Source organism: Pteropus vampyrus, unplaced genomic scaffold (genome assembly GCF_000151845.1).
Source record: "Pteropus vampyrus isolate Shadow unplaced genomic scaffold, Pvam_2.0 Scaffold3, whole genome shotgun sequence".
NCBI classification, from domain to species: domain Eukaryota; kingdom Metazoa; phylum Chordata; class Mammalia; order Chiroptera; family Pteropodidae; genus Pteropus; species Pteropus vampyrus.
Genome location: NW_011888784.1, coordinates 9,447,854 through 9,466,847, shown reverse-complemented (window position 1 = coordinate 9,466,847; position 18,994 = coordinate 9,447,854). Strand labels below are relative to the sequence as shown.

At 33.2% G+C, this 18,994-nt stretch overlaps 1 protein-coding gene across 5 annotated transcripts in view; it reads left to right on the top strand.

The window, feature by feature from the left end:
- The window catches only part of PIK3C3 (phosphatidylinositol 3-kinase catalytic subunit type 3), a 139,571-nt gene that overhangs the window by 48,670 nt on the left and 71,907 nt on the right, over positions 1-18,994 (top strand). For all 5 annotated transcript variants that reach the window (XM_023531417.1, XM_011361284.2, XM_011361278.2 and 2 more), the window contains one exon: positions 10,212-10,397. In XM_023531417.1, the coding sequence (XP_023387185.1) occupies positions 10,212-10,397 (186 nt within the window). The remainder of the gene's footprint in view (positions 1-10,211; positions 10,398-18,994) is intronic.

The window sequence follows — 18,994 nt, the reverse complement described above, 5'->3', positions numbered from 1 at the left end:
GTAAATGTTGATTCACTTCTGTCTTCATTCTCCTCACCTCTTTGAACTTGGGCGATTAGCCAAATATTTACATTATTAAAAGAACTAGAATTCTAGAAGAGATGTGGCTAGAGAGAGAGTATGAGAAATGTAATTTGAAATGTGTAAATTGAGTTGGTAGCATAATAGCTAGCTTATAGTGCATGATAGAGGCTAGATTAGAACTAGACATTTACTTTCCATAATGAAACCATGGAGTGCATAAAGTCTCTGGAGAGACTGAATTGCGTTGAAGCAAGTAGTCTGGCGACTTGGTTGTGAGTCTTTTGTTGCCACTAAGAAGCTTTTTGATGGCAAGCAAATTACTTCACCTGTTTAAGCTTTAGTTTACTCATATTTAATATGTGTTATTTAAATGATAGTGAACTTTATCTCTTCCAGTTCTTAAAATAGTCTGTAAATTCTTAGAATATAGGTTCAAGGGATAACTTTTAAAGTATAATAATCATTACTAGCATCTTTTGAACAGCTGTTGTGTCTAGGGATCTTTTTGGCCCCATAACCCCCCACACACTATTTAGGTATTATCGTTGCTGTTCTACAGATGAGGGAACTTGAGTCTTAGTGATTAAGAAACTTCTGCAGAATCACAGAGTTTATAAATGCTGCTCTTTGGTGTGATCACATTTATGAGTTCGAAGAGAAGGTAGTCAGTGAAAACACAGAGTAAGAGGGATTATAGAGAAAATATTTGCAGCATCATGCTCATGCCTTGGCAGAAATTACGAAATGCATTGGGAGCAAAACAGAGAAGCATCAAGAAATTTAATATCTGTCAGAAAATTATTACATAATTATGTAAGAATAAATATGTTTCACAACCTCATGAGATGGTCTTTAGCTACTTTAACTTGTTTTTCTGAAGCAGTTGTATTTTCTTTAGTTTCAAAAGTAAAGATAAAAAAGTAGTTGCAATTCCTCTTAACTCTTCAGCTTTTCCTCCTTATCTTTGATTGAGGCCTTTGGAAATTCAAGTAAACCATAGTTGTTTTTCTTATATTCATAACAATAATGAGAGAATAATTTAAAATTTGCCATAGCTTCAAGTGTTATTCTCTTTATCACTGCAAAAAAAAAGAAATATTCATTAATAGAATCACAGGTTTGTGGTTTTGTGTTTTATGAAAAAACTGAGTTAGTATGTGATACTCTGTTAAATGAAGAATAACCTTGGTCACAGAAATTGCATCTTGAATGCAGCACAGTCTTGTCTAAAATACACAGCAAGATATTGAATTAAACCTCTTAGAATATATAGGTTCAAGAAGCATAGAATGGATTTACAGAGCAGAACAGCCTTAGATAGAAAGGCTTGCAAGAAAAATTGTTTGTTTAAACAAGTAGTCACTTCCCACTGAAATTCAATTATTTCTAGATATGTGCAAAAGAAATAAAATGCTCAAGTGATATAAAGTATGTGACAAGTTTCATTTAACTGGTTGATTTCAAGTTTTCAAAAAGTGAGTGATGAAACTTCAATTCTCAGGACATATTATAGGATTCTTATGATCACTAGAATCAAGTGAACAATATTTTTTTAACGTTCATGAAGCACTTTTCAGTTAAACCAAATGTCTATTGGCCTTGGAGTGACCAGAGAAATTATTCACACAGCCACATTTGTATCTTTGTAATAATTTAAAATGAGTTTTGTAGAAAACAAATACTTTTGTACCTTTGTCCTTTAATTTGTTTACTCAAAGAAATTCTTTCAGTGTCAGTTTCTCAGGAACAATGATTTAAGTTATTTGGCATTTGGGCCTTGAGGCTGAAAAGATTTTCTACAGAGAAAGCGGTGCTCAGAAAAAAATTGGTGGAAATTGGTTCTTACAAAGTTATACTTCTTATTTATTTTTTAATTAAATTTGGTCTTTCTACCTATAATTTTTCTAAATGACTGTGTATCAGAGCTTGCCGGCACAGTCTTAAGTATTTCAGATGAAAACCCTCTAGTCTAGACTTCAGTTTGTGGCCCATAGCATGTAAGAAGTGACTCATTTTTATGGAACGCAAAATGTGAATGTTATCACTTTTTGAAACTAGTTTTTAGCATAGTAAATGGCCTTTCTTTTTATAAAAATGTTGATTAAAAACAGCTTTACATTATTGCCTTTCTTTCCATTATATTTTGGGAAAAACATGCAGTCAGAAGAGTTGTATCTGGTAAAGGTAATAGTGATACACTGAATATTCTTAAGAAATTGCTTCTGAAGTATCCACTGAGGCAGTGATATCAGGACTCAGGACACGAATAATTACATTTGTGCATCCTGACCAGAAGTTGGTGGCGAATCAAGACTCTGAGCTTCAAGCTATAATTTCTCTGTCTTCATATAAACAAACTGCTTTAGGGAAAGGATATTTATCTACCATCAAAATGGAGAAATATAAGATAGTAATCGATTAAGGGTTACTCTCTTGGTAAACATTTAGGTAATTAATAAAAATGTGGAGCAGAATAAGATCAGTGTGGAGGAGGTTTCACAGAGCAAAGATTGGTCTTAAAGTTTGTGTAAGCTTTCATGGTATTTTTTGTTTGATCATTTTTCATAGGGAAAAAGAACATGAGTAAGGCAGAGTGTTAGGTTCAGAGACACAAAGGTACGAATGGTTATGAAATAGAAAACGTGTCAGTTTGTGATGAACCTTGAATTCTGTGCTTGGGAGTTGGATTTCACTGGCAATAGGAGACTACTAAATCAACAGAATGTGTCTTAACAAGTGATATTTTAAGGAAGGTGAACCAGGTAGAATGGAGCAGAGCTGAGAATGAAAAAAAAAGACAAATTAGAAGACGCGTGTACTGATTTTTAGAAATATTTTGGAGGGAATGTATAAAATGACTTGGAGACAACGCCCCAGACTTAGGCCTGAATGCCCGAAATAAGGAAATATGGCAAGTGGAAGGAGCAGGATAAGGATGTACTTTCAGTTTTGAATGTTTTTAATTGAAAGCATTAGAAGAACAAGTGTGATGTTGTGATATAGTAAGGAATATACATTTGGTCTTCGGTTCCTGGCATAGTTTCTAAAACACTCAGAATTTCCTCAGTGGTAAGGATGAGAAGAGCATCTTTTATTACTCATATTAAGTCCCTTTCAGCCATACTGGAGTTTATGCTAATGAGGTGACTTGGAGGATGGGGCTGGTTCCCAGAGGAACCAATCTATAGTCTGTAAATTCTTAGAATATAGGTTCAAGGGATAACTTTTAAAGTATAATAATCATTACTAGCATCTTTTGAACAGCTGTTGTGTCTAGGGATCTTTTTGGCCCCATAACCCCCCACACACTATTTAGGTATTATCGTTGCTGTTCTACAGATGAGGGAACTTGAGTCTTAGTGATTAAGAAACTTCTGCAGAATCACAAAGTTTATAAATGCTGCTCTTTGGTGTGATCACATTTATGAGTTCGAAGAGAAGGTAGTCAGTGAAAACACAGAGTAAGAGGGATTATAGAGAAAATATTTGCAGCATCATGCTCATGCCTTGGCAGAAATTACGAAATGCATTGGGAGCAAAACAGAGAAGCATCAAGAAATTTAATATCTGTCAGAAAATTATTACATAATTATGTAAGAATAAATATGTTTCACAACCTCATGAGATGGTCTTTAGCTACTTTAACTTGTTTTTCTGAAGCAGTTGTATTTTCTTTAGTTTCAAAAGTAAAGATAAAAAAGTAGTTGCAATTCCTCTTAACTCTTCAGCTTTTCCTCCTTATCTTTGATTGAGGCCTTTGGAAATTCAAGTAAACCATAGTTGTTTTTCTTATATTCATAACAATAATGAGAGAATAATTTAAAATTTGCCATAGCTTCAAGTGTTATTCTCTTTATCACTGCAAAAAAAAAGAAATATTCATTAATAGAATCACAGGTTTGTGGTTTTGTGTTTTATGAAAAAACTGAGTTAGTATGTGATACTCTGTTAAATGAAGAATAACCTTGGTCACAGAAATTGCATCTTGAATGCAGCACAGTCTTGTCTAAAATACACAGCAAGATATTGAATTAAACCTCTTAGAATATATAGGTTCAAGAAGCATAGAATGGATTTACAGAGCAGAACAGCCTTAGATAGAAAGGCTTGCAAGAAAAATTGTTTGTTTAAACAAGTAGTCACTTCCCACTGAAATTCAATTATTTCTAGATATGTGCAAAAGAAATAAAATGCTCAAGTGATATAAAGTATGTGACAAGTTTCATTTAACTGGTTGATTTCAAGTTTTCAAAAAGTGAGTGATGAAACTTCAATTCTCAGGACATATTATAGGATTCTTATGATCACTAGAATCAAGTGAACAATATTTTTTTAACGTTCATGAAGCACTTTTCAGTTAAACCAAATGTCTATTGGCCTTGGAGTGACCAGAGAAATTATTCACACAGCCACATTTGTATCTTTGTAATAATTTAAAATGAGTTTTGTAGAAAACAAATACTTTTGTACCTTTGTCCTTTAATTTGTTTACTCAAAGAAATTCTTTCAGTGTCAGTTTCTCAGGAACAATGATTTAAGTTATTTGGCATTTGGGCCTTGAGGCTGAAAAGATTTTCTACAGAGAAAGCGGTGCTCAGAAAAAAATTGGTGGAAATTGGTTCTTACAAAGTTATACTTCTTATTTATTTTTTAATTAAATTTGGTCTTTCTACCTATAATTTTTCTAAATGACTGTGTATCAGAGCTTGCCGGCACAGTCTTAAGTATTTCAGATGAAAACCCTCTAGTCTAGACTTCAGTTTGTGGCCCATAGCATGTAAGAAGTGACTCATTTTTATGGAACGCAAAATGTGAATGTTATCACTTTTTGAAACTAGTTTTTAGCATAGTAAATGGCCTTTCTTTTTATAAAAATGTTGATTAAAAACAGCTTTACATTATTGCCTTTCTTTCCATTATATTTTGGGAAAAACATGCAGTCAGAAGAGTTGTATCTGGTAAAGGTAATAGTGATACACTGAATATTCTTAAGAAATTGCTTCTGAAGTATCCACTGAGGCAGTGATATCAGGACTCAGGACACGAATAATTACATTTGTGCATCCTGACCAGAAGTTGGTGGCGAATCAAGACTCTGAGCTTCAAGCTATAATTTCTCTGTCTTCATATAAACAAACTGCTTTAGGGAAAGGATATTTATCTACCATCAAAATGGAGAAATATAAGATAGTAATCGATTAAGGGTTACTCTCTTGGTAAACATTTAGGTAATTAATAAAAATGTGGAGCAGAATAAGATCAGTGTGGAGGAGGTTTCACAGAGCAAAGATTGGTCTTAAAGTTTGTGTAAGCTTTCATGGTATTTTTTGTTTGATCATTTTTCATAGGGAAAAAGAACATGAGTAAGGCAGAGTGTTAGGTTCAGAGACACAAAGGTACGAATGGTTATGAAATAGAAAACGTGTCAGTTTGTGATGAACCTTGAATTCTGTGCTTGGGAGTTGGATTTCACTGGCAATAGGAGACTACTAAATCAACAGAATGTGTCTTAACAAGTGATATTTTAAGGAAGGTGAACCAGGTAGAATGGAGCAGAGCTGAGAATGAAAAAAAAAGACAAATTAGAAGACGCGTGTACTGATTTTTAGAGATATTTTGGAGGGAATGTATAAAATGACTTGGAGACAACGCCCCAGACTTAGGCCTGAATGCCCGAAATAAGGAAATATGGCAAGTGGAAGGAGCAGGATAAGGATGTACTTTCAGTTTTGAATGTTTTTAATTGAAAGCATTAGAAGAACAAGTGTGATGTTGTGATATAGTAAGGAATATACATTTGGTCTTCGGTTCCTGGCATAGTTTCCAAAACACTCAGAATTTCCTCAGTGGTAAGGATGAGAAGAGCATCTTTTATTACTCATATTAAGTCCCTTTCAGCCATGCTGGAGTTTATGCTAATGAGGTGACTTGGAGGATGGGGCTGGTTCCCAGAGGAACCAATCTTGTGAGTTGAGGGTAGGAACTTTCAGCTCTACCCCCTAACTTCTGGGAGAGGGACTGGAGGTTGAGTTAATCACCAGTGGCCAGTGATTTTAATAAATCATGTCTGTGTAATGGAGCCTTCATAAAAACATATGATGGGATTCATAGAGCTCCTTGGTTATCCATGTGACAGGAGAGTGGCATACCTTAAACTGTATGCGGACAGAAACTCCTGTGCCTGGGACTCTTCCAGACCTTGCCGAATGTACCTCTTCATATGGTTATTCATTTGTATCCTTTATAATATAACAGTAATAATAAGTATTTCTCTGAGTTCTATGAGCCATGATATCAAATCATCAAACTGGAGGAGGGTATTGTGGGAACCCTGATTTGTAGCCAAGTCAGATAGAAGTATGAGCAACCTGGGGACCTAAAATTGGCTTCTGAAATGGGAAGCAGCTTTGTGAGATTGGCTCCTTAACCCCAGGAATCTGCACTGACTCCAGGTAGTTAGTGTCAGAATTGAATTAAATTGTAGGACACTCAGTTAGTGTTCTTAGAGAATCAGGGAGTTAGTTGGATGGTATGGAAAACCTACACATTTGGTGTCAGAAGTGTGTTGAGTAGAGAAATAGCAATAAAGTAGAACTTTCCAATAACTAAGTTGGTAGAAGTTAAAATTAGAACTACGTATATGGGAAATATAGTATTTTCAGCTCTAAAGTTATTGTGGTCGTGATTTTCAGAATAGGAGATAACAGTGATGTGATTCTAAGATCAAAAGATTAAAATATTTATTGCTATTAATATAAATATAAAACAGTAATGTTAACATTTGATGTTGGAGTCAACCTCAGAAACAGAATAACAGTAATATTGGATAATAAAATAATTAACATTTATCAAGTATTTATTATATGCAAGGTTCTGTTCTAAATAGTAACATTCTATAATATATTTAATCTTTACCACAACCTTAGGAGATAGGTCACTTAAAAGTTAAATAATGTGTTCTAGATGACTCCGTGAATAATTGATAAAGCCAGGAGTTCAGATTTGACTCCAAATACTCTGGTTCTGCAGCTTGTATGTACACTCAAATCATCTGTGGAAACTCTAAGAATAAAAATGTATTTCAGTCCTGTACCTTTACTTACATAGATTAATGAAACACTAAAGTGTCATCATTATCATTGCTGCCTTCAAATTCTTATTCTTTCTCATTCTTCTTGTTTTCTCCTTCATTCTGTTGCCTCCTTGTTTACATTTGTAATATTTAGCATTATAAAGTTGTGGAATTCTTTGTACAGTGACCGAAGTTTTTTGGCGGTATTGTACTCTATAAAATCTTAGTAATCTATAAATCTGAGAAACTGGGAGTTAGGTTGTTTCCATTACTGAATTGAGTACATTGGCGTGCTGCAAGATTTGCTTATAAGCAGCACGTTTCTATTAAGACTGCTGATGTACTATGAAATGGGAAAGCTTTTGCTGTAGTTATGTAAGAAGTATTGCTTTGTTTCCACGTTCAACCTAGAAATACATTTTAGAAGTGAAAAATAATTGTGTGGAATGAACTAGTAGGTCAGGCTGTGTTTTTACGGGGAGAGAGGACACTTTACTAAGAGGTTTGCAGGAGATATAGGGGAAATGGATACTTGTCCTTGGGGAATGGGGATTCCAGTTGTAGAAATAAGAACACCCACAAAAGCATTTTGCAAAAAAATAAAGAATAAAAAATAAATAAATAAAAAGCAGTTGGAAGAGCATGATTTAAATGAAGGTTGTAAGATTGAGACAGCTACTAAAGGAAGAGCTGAAAGTTGCCAGAAACTTCCTGGAAAAATTGAATTTTTGATAACCTGGCTTTAAAGAAAATGACACTCCTGTTTTGGTGAGTATTAAGGAAGTCTTGTAGATAGGATTTGAACAGTTATATATAAAATAGGTTAACTTAGTTGAATCATAGAAGAGCAACAAGAGTTAGTTTAATGAGAGAGGTTTGGATTGTGGTGAGAGCTATCAATGGAATGTTTTGAGATGAGCCAAGGTTTTGTTGTTACATTTGTTTTTTGTTGTTGTTTGTTTGTTTTTGTTTTGTTTTGTTTTTACAAACTAGAGTGACTCATCTATCTGGAAACCACGCTATAACAATCTGGCATCATCTTCAAATATTGGAAAGGTCATCTATGTGGTAGGGGTTAGAGTTGACTTTCATTATCTCCAGACAATGAAACTAACCAGGGGAAGAAGTTAAATGAAGACACTGTTGTCTTTTGCTTCATTACAGTTTAAAAAACCAACAAAAATTGTTTTACTGTCTATAAATACAATAGGTTCTTTGGAAATTAGTCGCTGGAATTAGTTAAGTAAATATTGGTCCTCTTTATGTCAGGGATGTTATAAGGTAAATTTCTGCTGACAGTGGGAGGTTCGTGCTAAAATCATTTCCCACTTGAGCTTTTGATAGTTTGTGTGAAATGCTTAGAAGATAAACTGGTATTGAGGTTCTTAGAAGGTTGTGCCAAACTCCAGATATATGGTATAGTGAGAATCAATCTGAGAAGAAAAACAGGAAACATTGCTAGGAAATAATTGACTGGAATTGGGAATGGATTTAGGAGATCAATGTTGGTGCAGTAATGGCTCGAAGGGGCATGGGTTTAGCTAATTAGGAGATGGCAGTACCTTAATGGTAAGGAGGCGGAAGATGCACAAGCTGAGAGTCAGTGAACCTAGATTCTAGCTTCTAGCTTCTAGATCCTAGGTCTAGCTTCTTCACTATTTTGAGGTGATGGGTAAGTCACTTATTTTGCTGAAATTAAATATATTGAGCATCGGACTGATGCCAGAGAGCTCAACAGCATAGGAGTCCAAAGAGGGACCCCGGCCTGGAGCTCTGGTGACCAAGTTCTTATCTCTTGGGGGGTAGATGTGTCCCAAGGCTATCCGGCCTACTTTCTGATCTTGGCCTGTTTTCCATGCCACCTGGAGGAAAGGAGGCGGTCCAAAGCCATCTATCTTGTCTCCTGGCCTTGGTTTATTTCTCCTGCTGGAGTTTCATGGTTGAAATCAAAACAAGGAGAGAGGGCTGAGTAAGAGACTAAGGAAAAATTCCAGAGTCATATCCTGGAATGGCGGATGGGGAGCTTCCCTGGGCTAACTGTCCTGCCTCAGGGCTAGATAGTCTCCATGGAGCCTTTTTTCTTAATCTAATTAAATCAAGAATAAGTTAGGGAATGGACATGAAGTTTCATTTTATGCTGTACTAACCAGTATTGTGGTTTATTGTCTAAGCAGATATTTTCTTGAGAATTTACTAATGAAGAAATTTTAATTGGGTGGAGAAGGCATTTAAAATTTTAAAGTTATCTTTGTTCAAGTGATGAATTCATAGAAGAGAAAGAAGAAAATATCTTGGGATCAGCCAGGAAAGTGTTGCCAGTAGGGAGATTACTGTTTATGGAAAACAGATATGTACCTTTCTTTAAAGAGCATTTATTATGTATACAACTATGAGTGATATGCTTCAAGGTAATTTAGTTACCTGACAGTCTGGTGAAAACTTTAGTATGCTACCTATCTAAAGATGTGAGGTTCTAGAAAGATGCTGCAAACAGCCAGCTGAATCCTGGACTATCTGCTGCTGCTTCTGTACATATCCATTTTTATGCTTGTTTCTGTGGAGGTTTTGTTTGACTCTCTTTTTAAATAGTTACTTCTCTGTGTGACAGACATAGCATATTCAATTTAGTTTGAGTCCTCATGTATGTGAGTGTCTAGGAAACCCAGTGTCTAGAGAGGTGTTCAAGAGTGGGCTTAGTGGTATGGATTCTACCCTTGCTTGGCTTTGTACTCTTTTATTCATTGGCTGCTTTATGTCACATGGAGATGTTATAAAATGAACGTCTTCTCAAAGGTATCTCAGAGTTCATGCAACATGACTCAACTATTTCTATGTCTTGAGCCCTGCAATATTTTAAAATAACAAAAGCATAGTGAAGAAAAGCCAAAGAAAATTTTAAAATTCATAGCTTTCTGGAAGTAGTTTGATCTTTTCTGTCCTGCAGGGTTTTTGAGCATCATTTGTATAACTTTGTTTAGTGTTTACACAGGAGTCTGTTGATGACTCTGTGACTCTTTCATCACAACCAGGCAGAATTCTGTCTAGTCACCTTTGACTTTCCCTATCTCAGCTAATAGGCTGTTGTTTCTAATTTTAAAATCTTTTCTAATTTTAGGCTTTGACAAAATTTTTGAAGTGTGTTAATTGGGATCTACCTCAGGAGGCCAAACAAGCATTGGAACTTCTGGGGAAATGGAAGCCAATGGATGTAGAGGATTCCTTGGAGCTGTTATCCTCCCATTACACCAATCCAACAGTGAGGCGTTATGCTGTTGCCCGATTGCGACAGGCAGATGATGAGGTACATTATTATTCATTATTCCTCTTTGGGTACATCTTAAACTACAGCCCGATTATAGACTCTGTGTGTGTGTGTGTGTGTGTGTGTGTGTGTGTGTGTGTGTGTGTGTGTGAGAGAGAGAGAGAGAGAGAGAGAGAGAGAGAGAGAGAGAAGAGAGATTTTTTTTTAGAAGGGAAGAGGATATACTAGGTGTGTTTTCAGAAGTAAAATTAAAATATTCCTCCAAGGACTTCTCTGTGAAATGAAAATTTACTTCCTGATCTGTTTTGTGATAGGACAATCTCTCCCAGGACATTTACCTGGCAGCAGAGCTTGAATTGCTCTGTCTAGAAAAAGGAATTCTAATGAAAAATGGTTTAATGCAGCACCAGCTAGGGAATAATTCAGATCCCCTATATCAGTCAGTATACAATAAGCCACATTTAATTGTAGCCTTGAAAAGCCCTTGAGGCCTTTAAAACATAAAGATGCATGGGCATCTTATTCTCCTTCAAATTCCTTTAGAGTTCAGTTGCTGACAATTACGTGTATATGTAGATTTTCTGAAGGTGGTTTTGAATCCCCTGGGAAGCGAAGATTGCAAACTTTATGCTGGCTATTTATGTACATATTAGACCACTAGAGAAGAAAGAACACTCTCTGTTGACACAAAGTATTGCTGGATTTTGAATTTTAGTAATTCCTAATAAGATAGACTAATCCAGCAGTGTTTTTTACTTATTAATTTTTGTAGGCTGAATGTGCTTTCAGACATAACCTAATAGTTTATGCTAGTCTGTACGAGGCTTTTGGGATATGAAATAACTTTTCTCAAGCCTCAATTTATATAGGAATGCTGATTCTGCAGAACCTATTGTCAATGACCTTTATAAAAAAATAATTAAATTATTTTGAATTCATAGTAGTATCTGAATTTCAGGACTCAAAACACAGCATTTATTAAGGTCAATATTTGTGTGCGTTTAATTATAGTAGAATTTAAACACTTAAGTAAATAGTATATTCAATGCTTGCATATAATTCACCCATCTTCAGCTTGCATATAATTTACCCACCTCATAGCTAATCTTGTTTCATCTGTAACACCACTTATTCTATCCTCCCCATTCTCTACTCTCCACTAGATTACTTTGAGGCTAATCTCAGATATTGTAGAATTTTATCAGAATACGATATATTTTTCACTCTCCTGTCAAAAAGCAATCCTGAGCATTGTGATTCAGAGTATTATCTTCTCTTTCTTAATTGCCTTTACTGTATCACAAGAAATAAATTACCATGTTATTTGAAATATTTATTTTGAAATTCATTAAAAATTTTACTTGTCATTAATTATCTGTGACAGGAGTCATAGAGTTTAGACAAAAGCCTCTGGGGCATAGTCAAAGCAGCTCCTCAATGTAGGTTCAGAATTTAAGTAGAAAAATTGTAAATCATCATTTTTCATTGACTAGTTCCCTTATAAGCTTAGATGCTAAGTATTTGTTTCTAGAATTATCAGTGTTCGTGCAGGTACTGAGCTATTTCTAGACCATTTAATAATTTTTGTTATGAGTTGAGGATAATGATAAAAACATTGCATGCATCTAAACTGCAAAATATGGGTGACTTATTGAATGTTAGTTTTTTTGAGGTTTTAGAGATATAGTGTAAATCCAATAGTGGTTATCTCATGATTTCCCTTTCTATGAACTTTGTTAAGTAATGGATTATACATACTCAGCTAAAAAAAAAAAAAGGCCTTTTAATTCTGTTACGACTGATTCATTAGATGTATATTAAGATCAGAATTTTGTCTTTTCTCTGATTCTGTGTACCTATGTCTGTCTTTGGAAACACTATATATTGTTCTCACCTCAGTTTCCGATCCAAAAATAGAGTGATAATAGCTGCTTATGAAATTCGATAGTTGTGGAAAAAAATTTTGTAGGGCAGAGTTTTGATATGCACATAGGCAGAAAGATTGCACACTTATGTACATTTCATGTTGAAATCATGAGCATGTTGTGCCTTTCATTTGTAATTGCTTTAAAATGTCCCCTTTTTGCTATATCTGTGGAGTACAGTATTTATAATTTGATAAACTTCAAATGTTTTTTGATATTGCAAAAGATAATAGAAACATATAATTATAGCATCAAAAGATATATCAGAGGCCACTCTGTCTAAATATCTACATCAGTACAACTGGAAAACTTGAATGAAAAATATTGTGTTTTATGCATAGACAATTAGTCTAATTTCTTGAATGTGCCATAGTCTCTCCAGTAACCATGCCTTTGTATGTGTTTCTTCATTGTGCTGTGGCACAGACCTTACCACCTCTGGGATACCACTCTGAACCATCCCAGAAGGAAGCAGCGTTTTTGTTTGTTCATTTTCTGCTTCCACAGTGTTTGGTTTATTTCTTTACTGTAGTATTAACCTCCCGCCCGCCACCGCCCCGCCTCCGACTTACTTCGCCTTTTAATTGTGAAAGAAATAGTTTAGAAAGTAATACTCTTTTGACAGCCCCACTCCTCTAGTCATTTCTTATCCCTAGAAGGGTAGCCACTCATTTATCTTTCCATATATTCTCTCTGCAAATTGTAAGCATATGTATGCATGTACAATATAGACACTCTTTTTAAAATTAACTTGAATAGGAACATCTTATATTGCCAAAAACTTGATTTACTGATTGAACAATATAATCTTGGACATTTTTTCATTATCAACACATATATTTGGTGTCCTAAAGTCTGGAAACAGGCAAATGAATATCAAGGCAAATGATATCAGGGGCATGTTTAATTTGTAAAAAAAAAAAAATGCTTTGTCTTAGCTTAGACTTTATGGACATCTTATTTTTAACAGTAGCATATTTTACTGCAAATATATTTTATAATTTATTTAACCTGTCAGATTCTTCTGATAGGCAGTTATGTTATTTTCAGTCTTGCAAAACTGTATTTTAGTGAACAAACGTGTATATATTTTTTCTATAGTCTTGAATAAGAGGCTTGCATTGGAATTATTAAGTAAAAATACATATGCCTTTTACATTTTACTGATAATCCTCTACAAATATCTTTTTTTGCATGTGTTTGTATTATGCTTCTAAAAATTACAGTTGCTTTATAATACCTTTATACATATGATTGGACAAATCCTCTTCCTTTGTTCTTTTTCCAAGTTTTATAGTTTTTGTACATTTATTCTTTCCAAGACTTAAAATAATTCTATCATTTTCTTAAAATGCCACCAAAATTTTAAGTGGAATCACATTAAATTTTTATGAGGAAAAAATTGACATCCATATGATACTGAATCTTCTTTCTGGAGACATGATTTTTTTATTCAAGTTGCAATTTTAAAAAAAATTTTATGCATTTTTTAAAAAATTAAATTTATTCTGTGACAATTATATTGCTATTATGAACCACTTTTATCTCCTATTTTTGTTAGTTAAATGCAAAACTATGTTAGATAGACTAATCCAGCAGTGTTTTTTACTTATTAATTTTTGTAGGCTGAATGTGCTTTCAGACATAACCTAATAGTTTATGCTAGTCTGTACGAGGCTTTTGGGATATGAAATAACTTTTCTCAAGCCTCAATTTATATAGGAATGCTGATTCTGCAGAACCTATTGTCAATGACCTTTATAAAAAAATAATTAAATTATTTTGAATTCATAGTAGTATCTGAATTTCAGGACTCAAAACACAGCATTTATTAAGGTCAATATTTGTGTGCGTTTAATTATAGTAGAATTTAAACACTTAAGTAAATAGTATATTCAATGCTTGCATATAATTCACCCATCTTCAGCTTGCATATAATTTACCCACCTCATAGCTAATCTTGTTTCATCTGTAACACCACTTATTCTATCCTCCCCATTCTCTACTCTCCACTAGATTACTTTGAGGCTAATCTCAGATATTGTAGAATTTTATCAGAATACGATATATTTTTCACTCTCCTGTCAAAAAGCAATCCTGAGCATTGTGATTCAGAGTATTATCTTCTCTTTCTTAATTGCCTTTACTGTATCACAAGAAATAAATTACCATGTTATTTGAAATATTTATTTTGAAATTCATTAAAAATTTTACTTGTCATTAATTATCTGTGACAGGAGTCATAGAGTTTAGACAAAAGCCTCTGGGGCATAGTCAAAGCAGCTCCTCAATGTAGGTTCAGAATTTAAGTAGAAAAATTGTAAATCATCATTTTTCATTGACTAGTTCCCTTATAAGCTTAGATGCTAAGTATTTGTTTCTAGAATTATCAGTGTTCGTGCAGGTACTGAGCTATTTCTAGACCATTTAATAATTTTTGTTATGAGTTGAGGATAATGATAAAAACATTGCATGCATCTAAACTGCAAAATATGGGTGACTTATTGAATGTTAGTTTTTTTGAGGTTTTAGAGATATAGTGTAAATCCAATAGTGGTTATCTCATGATTTCCCTTTCTATGAACTTTGTTAAGTAATGGATTATACATACGCAGCTAAAAAAAAAAAAAGGCCTTTTAATTCTGTTATGACTGATTCATTAGATGTATATTAAGATCAGAATTTTGTCTTTTCTCTGATTCTGTGTACCTATGTCTGTCTTTGGAAACACTATATATTGTTCTCACCTCAGTTTCCGATCCAAAAATAGAGTGATAATAGCTGCTTATGAAATTCGATAGTTGTGGAAAAAAATTTTGTAGGGCAGAGTTTTGATATGCACATAGGCAGAAAGATTGCACACTTATGTACATTTCATGTTGAAATCATGAGCATGTTGTGCCTTTCATTTGTAATTGCTTTAAAATGTCCCCTTTTTGCTATATCTGTGGAGTACAGTATTTATAATTTGATAAACTTCAAATGTTTTTTGATATTGCAAAAGATAATAGAAACATATAATTATAGCATCAAAAGATATATCAGAGGCCACTCTGTCTAAATATCTACATCAGTACAACTGGAAAACTTGAATGAAAAATATTGTGTTTTATGCATAGACAATTAGTCTAATTTCTTGAATGTGCCATAGTCTCTCCAGTAACCATGCCTTTGTATGTGTTTCTTCATTGTGCTGTGGCACAGACCTTACCACCTCTGGGATACCACTCTGAACCATCCCAGAAGGAAGCAGCGTTTTTGTTTGTTCATTTTCTGCTTCCACAGTGTTTGGTTTATTTCTTTACTGTAGTATTAACCTCCCGCCCGCCACCGCCCCGCCTCCGACTTACTTCGCCTTTTAATTGTGAAAGAAATAGTTTAGAAAGTAATACTCTTTTGACAGCCCCACTCCTCTAGTCATTTCTTATCCCTAGAAGGGTAGCCACTCATTTATCTTTCCATATATTCTCTCTGCAAATTGTAAGCATATGTATGCATGTACAATATAGACACTCTTTTTAAAATTAACTTGAATAGGAACATCTTATATTGCCAAAAACTTGATTTACTGATTGAACAATATAATCTTGGACATTTTTTCATTATCAACACATATATTTGGTGTCCTAAAGTCTGGAAACAGGCAAATGAATATCAAGGCAAATGATATCAGGGGCATGTTTAATTTGTAAAAAAAAAAAAAATGCTTTGTCTTAGCTTAGACTTTATGGACATCTTATTTTTAACAGTAGCATATTTTACTGCAAATATATTTTATAATTTATTTAACCTGTCAGATTCTTCTGATAGGCAGTTATGTTATTTTCAGTCTTGCAAAACTGTATTTTAGTGAACAAACGTGTATATATTTTTTCTATAGTCTTGAATAAGAGGCTTGCATTGGAATTATTAAGTCAAAATATATATGCCTTTTACATTTTACTGATAATCCTCTACAAATATCTTTTTTTGCATGTGTTTGTATTATGCTTCTAAAAATTACAGTTGCTTTATAATACCTTTATACATATGATTGGACAAATCCTCTTCCTTTGTTCTTTTTCCAAGTTTTATAATTTTTGTACATTTATTCTTTCCAAGACTTAAAATAATTCTATCATTTTCTTAAAATGCCACCAAAATTTTAAGTGGAATCACATTAAATTTTTATGAGGAAAAAATTGACATCCATATGATACTGAATCTTCTTTCTGGAGACATGATTTTTTTATTCAAGTTGCAATTTTAAAAAAAAATTTATGCATTTTTTAAAAAATTAAATTTATTCTGTGACAATTATATTGCTATTATGAACCACTTTTATCTCCTATTTTTGTTAGTTAAATGCAAAACTATGTTTTCATTTTAATTTTTATATTTTACCTTGTCAGTTTAGTGATTTCCCTTATTCTAATAGGTTTAGGTGGGTTCCTACTTTTCTGTAGGTCTTAACATCATGCTCTCTGAAAAACATCAGTATATAATATATACTAAATATGAAATCTGTAATGATAGATATCCTAATGTTATACCAGCTGTACATTTGTAAAATAAATCTTACTCAATCTCTTAATACATTTTTGAATTAGACTTGCTAATATTATACTTAAGAAATTTTTAAAACCATATTTCTTATTGTTTGCTGTGTGGCTCAAAATAAGAGATTCCCCATTAGAATTTCAAGAGGAAGTGGCATTTGAGATAAATATTGAAGGGAGAGTAGAACTTTCACAGTTGGACATGAGTTTACATTCCAAGTAGAAAGAGCAATATGAGCAAAGGGACGGTAACTGGAACGTACAGGAAAAATATAAAGTGTTTCACTTTAACCGCCATGTGGGATATATGTGGCCGTCTTTGAGGCAAGATCAGGACCCATGTCTCCAACTGTAAATGCCTATATGAAGAGTCACTTTTAATTAAGAAGTGAGAATGAATTTGACATGAGACTTTGCATTTGCACTCTGAAGCATTAGAATTAACGTGTTCTTGAGAAAAATGGTGATCACTATCTAAATAATATTTCATAGTTCTTGAGAAATTTTTATTGACTTGCCTGAGATGTAAACCTGATTTTTTTTCTTTGTTTTACTTGTATGCTTATGTCCTTTATGCTTGGAGGAATTTTATACTTTTGAAGATGTGACTATATAATGAGCAAACAGACTTTATACTTACTGTTGTAGTTAATTCATTTCCATACAAAAGAAAGAAAGTGTAGTTTGAATATAGAATACCAGATGACCAACATATCAGATGGCGATGAGTGACTTAAAAAGAGGATAAATTTTTTGTTTTTGTTTTTTTTTTTCTGTAATTGGGAAAACATAACAGGTGATATATTCAGTGGCATTTCTGAAGCGTGCCTTGGTTATCAAGGGTAGTAGTGAAACTGAATTACCTCCCAAGAAGATTACTTGTCATTAAGTATATTAATCAATATTCTGTTATGGAATTCATTTTTTTTTTTTAAAGAAAAAGCATGGAAGCATACCTATAGATATTAGATGCAATAACTCAAATAAAATAATAGAAAATCAGATGTTTATTGCTGCAACTAAAAAGTTTTTAGAAACAGTACTCTATAGGAGTGCTTTGATAAAGTCACTTGATTTTCCTGGCCACTGACATGGATTGAAGAGATATTTGAATAAGAATTAATAAGCCAGTTAACTTCTCATTTAACTTTTTTTGGGAAAAAAATCATATTTAATGGTGAAATCACCTATATTACTCTGTCAGTATTTGGGTAATGATAAAAATGTTGACTGTCAATGTAAGAAAAAAATTATGAAAAAATATATTAAATAAGGAAAATAGGTTGTTGAGATGTGGTCTTTGTCCTCATAGAGTTTATAAGATGGTAGGAAAGATAAAGAGTAAATAAACAGGTAATTACAAATGCTATAGTTGTTACAAATAGGAAAGGAAAGCATATGCTATGAAATTTTTACAAGGGACTTAACTTGATTTGTGGACTAAAAGAAGAGACGGAAATTGAATTGATAGTTGCAAAGTCTCAAAACTATCTAATTACAAGCTTTGAGGGGCTAACTAGGTGACTGACATTTGGAACTAGAAGATAATAGATACTTAAAAAGATTTTGGGGGGTTTTCTTAAAAGTCATTGGGAAGGGCTAAGAGTTATATTTATAGAGTAAGATAGAAAATATTTTTATCCTAAACATTAAACCTAAAGAGACTTTTTTTACATTAGGAGAATACCCGGAAAAGTAAAAGCTACTTTGTTGACACTTTTTTAGTCCTAATTATCCCATTGATTATCAATAGAAGTGTGGGAAATTTAGGCTTAAGAATTTTTCTTCAAACCATTATTGTAGTCCTCAGGAAAGTATTTTCTTTAACTAGAAGTGTTAAAATGTCTGTTTTATAAGATTTTTTGTATAGAAGCAACATAAATTCTTTAAAACCAAGCTTTTAGGAAGAAAAAGGAATGCAAGATTTTTAACTAGAAAAGATTATGAAACAAATTCTTTAAAAACTTGAAAATTTGGAGTTTCTTACGTAACCTTAGACATAAATGCCATTATCTGATCTATTGCTAAGAAAAGATCCATCATTAATTTCTTTTACATGAACCGTCTAACTCTTTTTTTGTTTTAATTTTTCCTTTGTTTTTTGGATACTACTTTAAATAAGGCATTTAATGGCCACTTTCTCTGTGCCAAGCACTATTCTGTGACTTTTTTC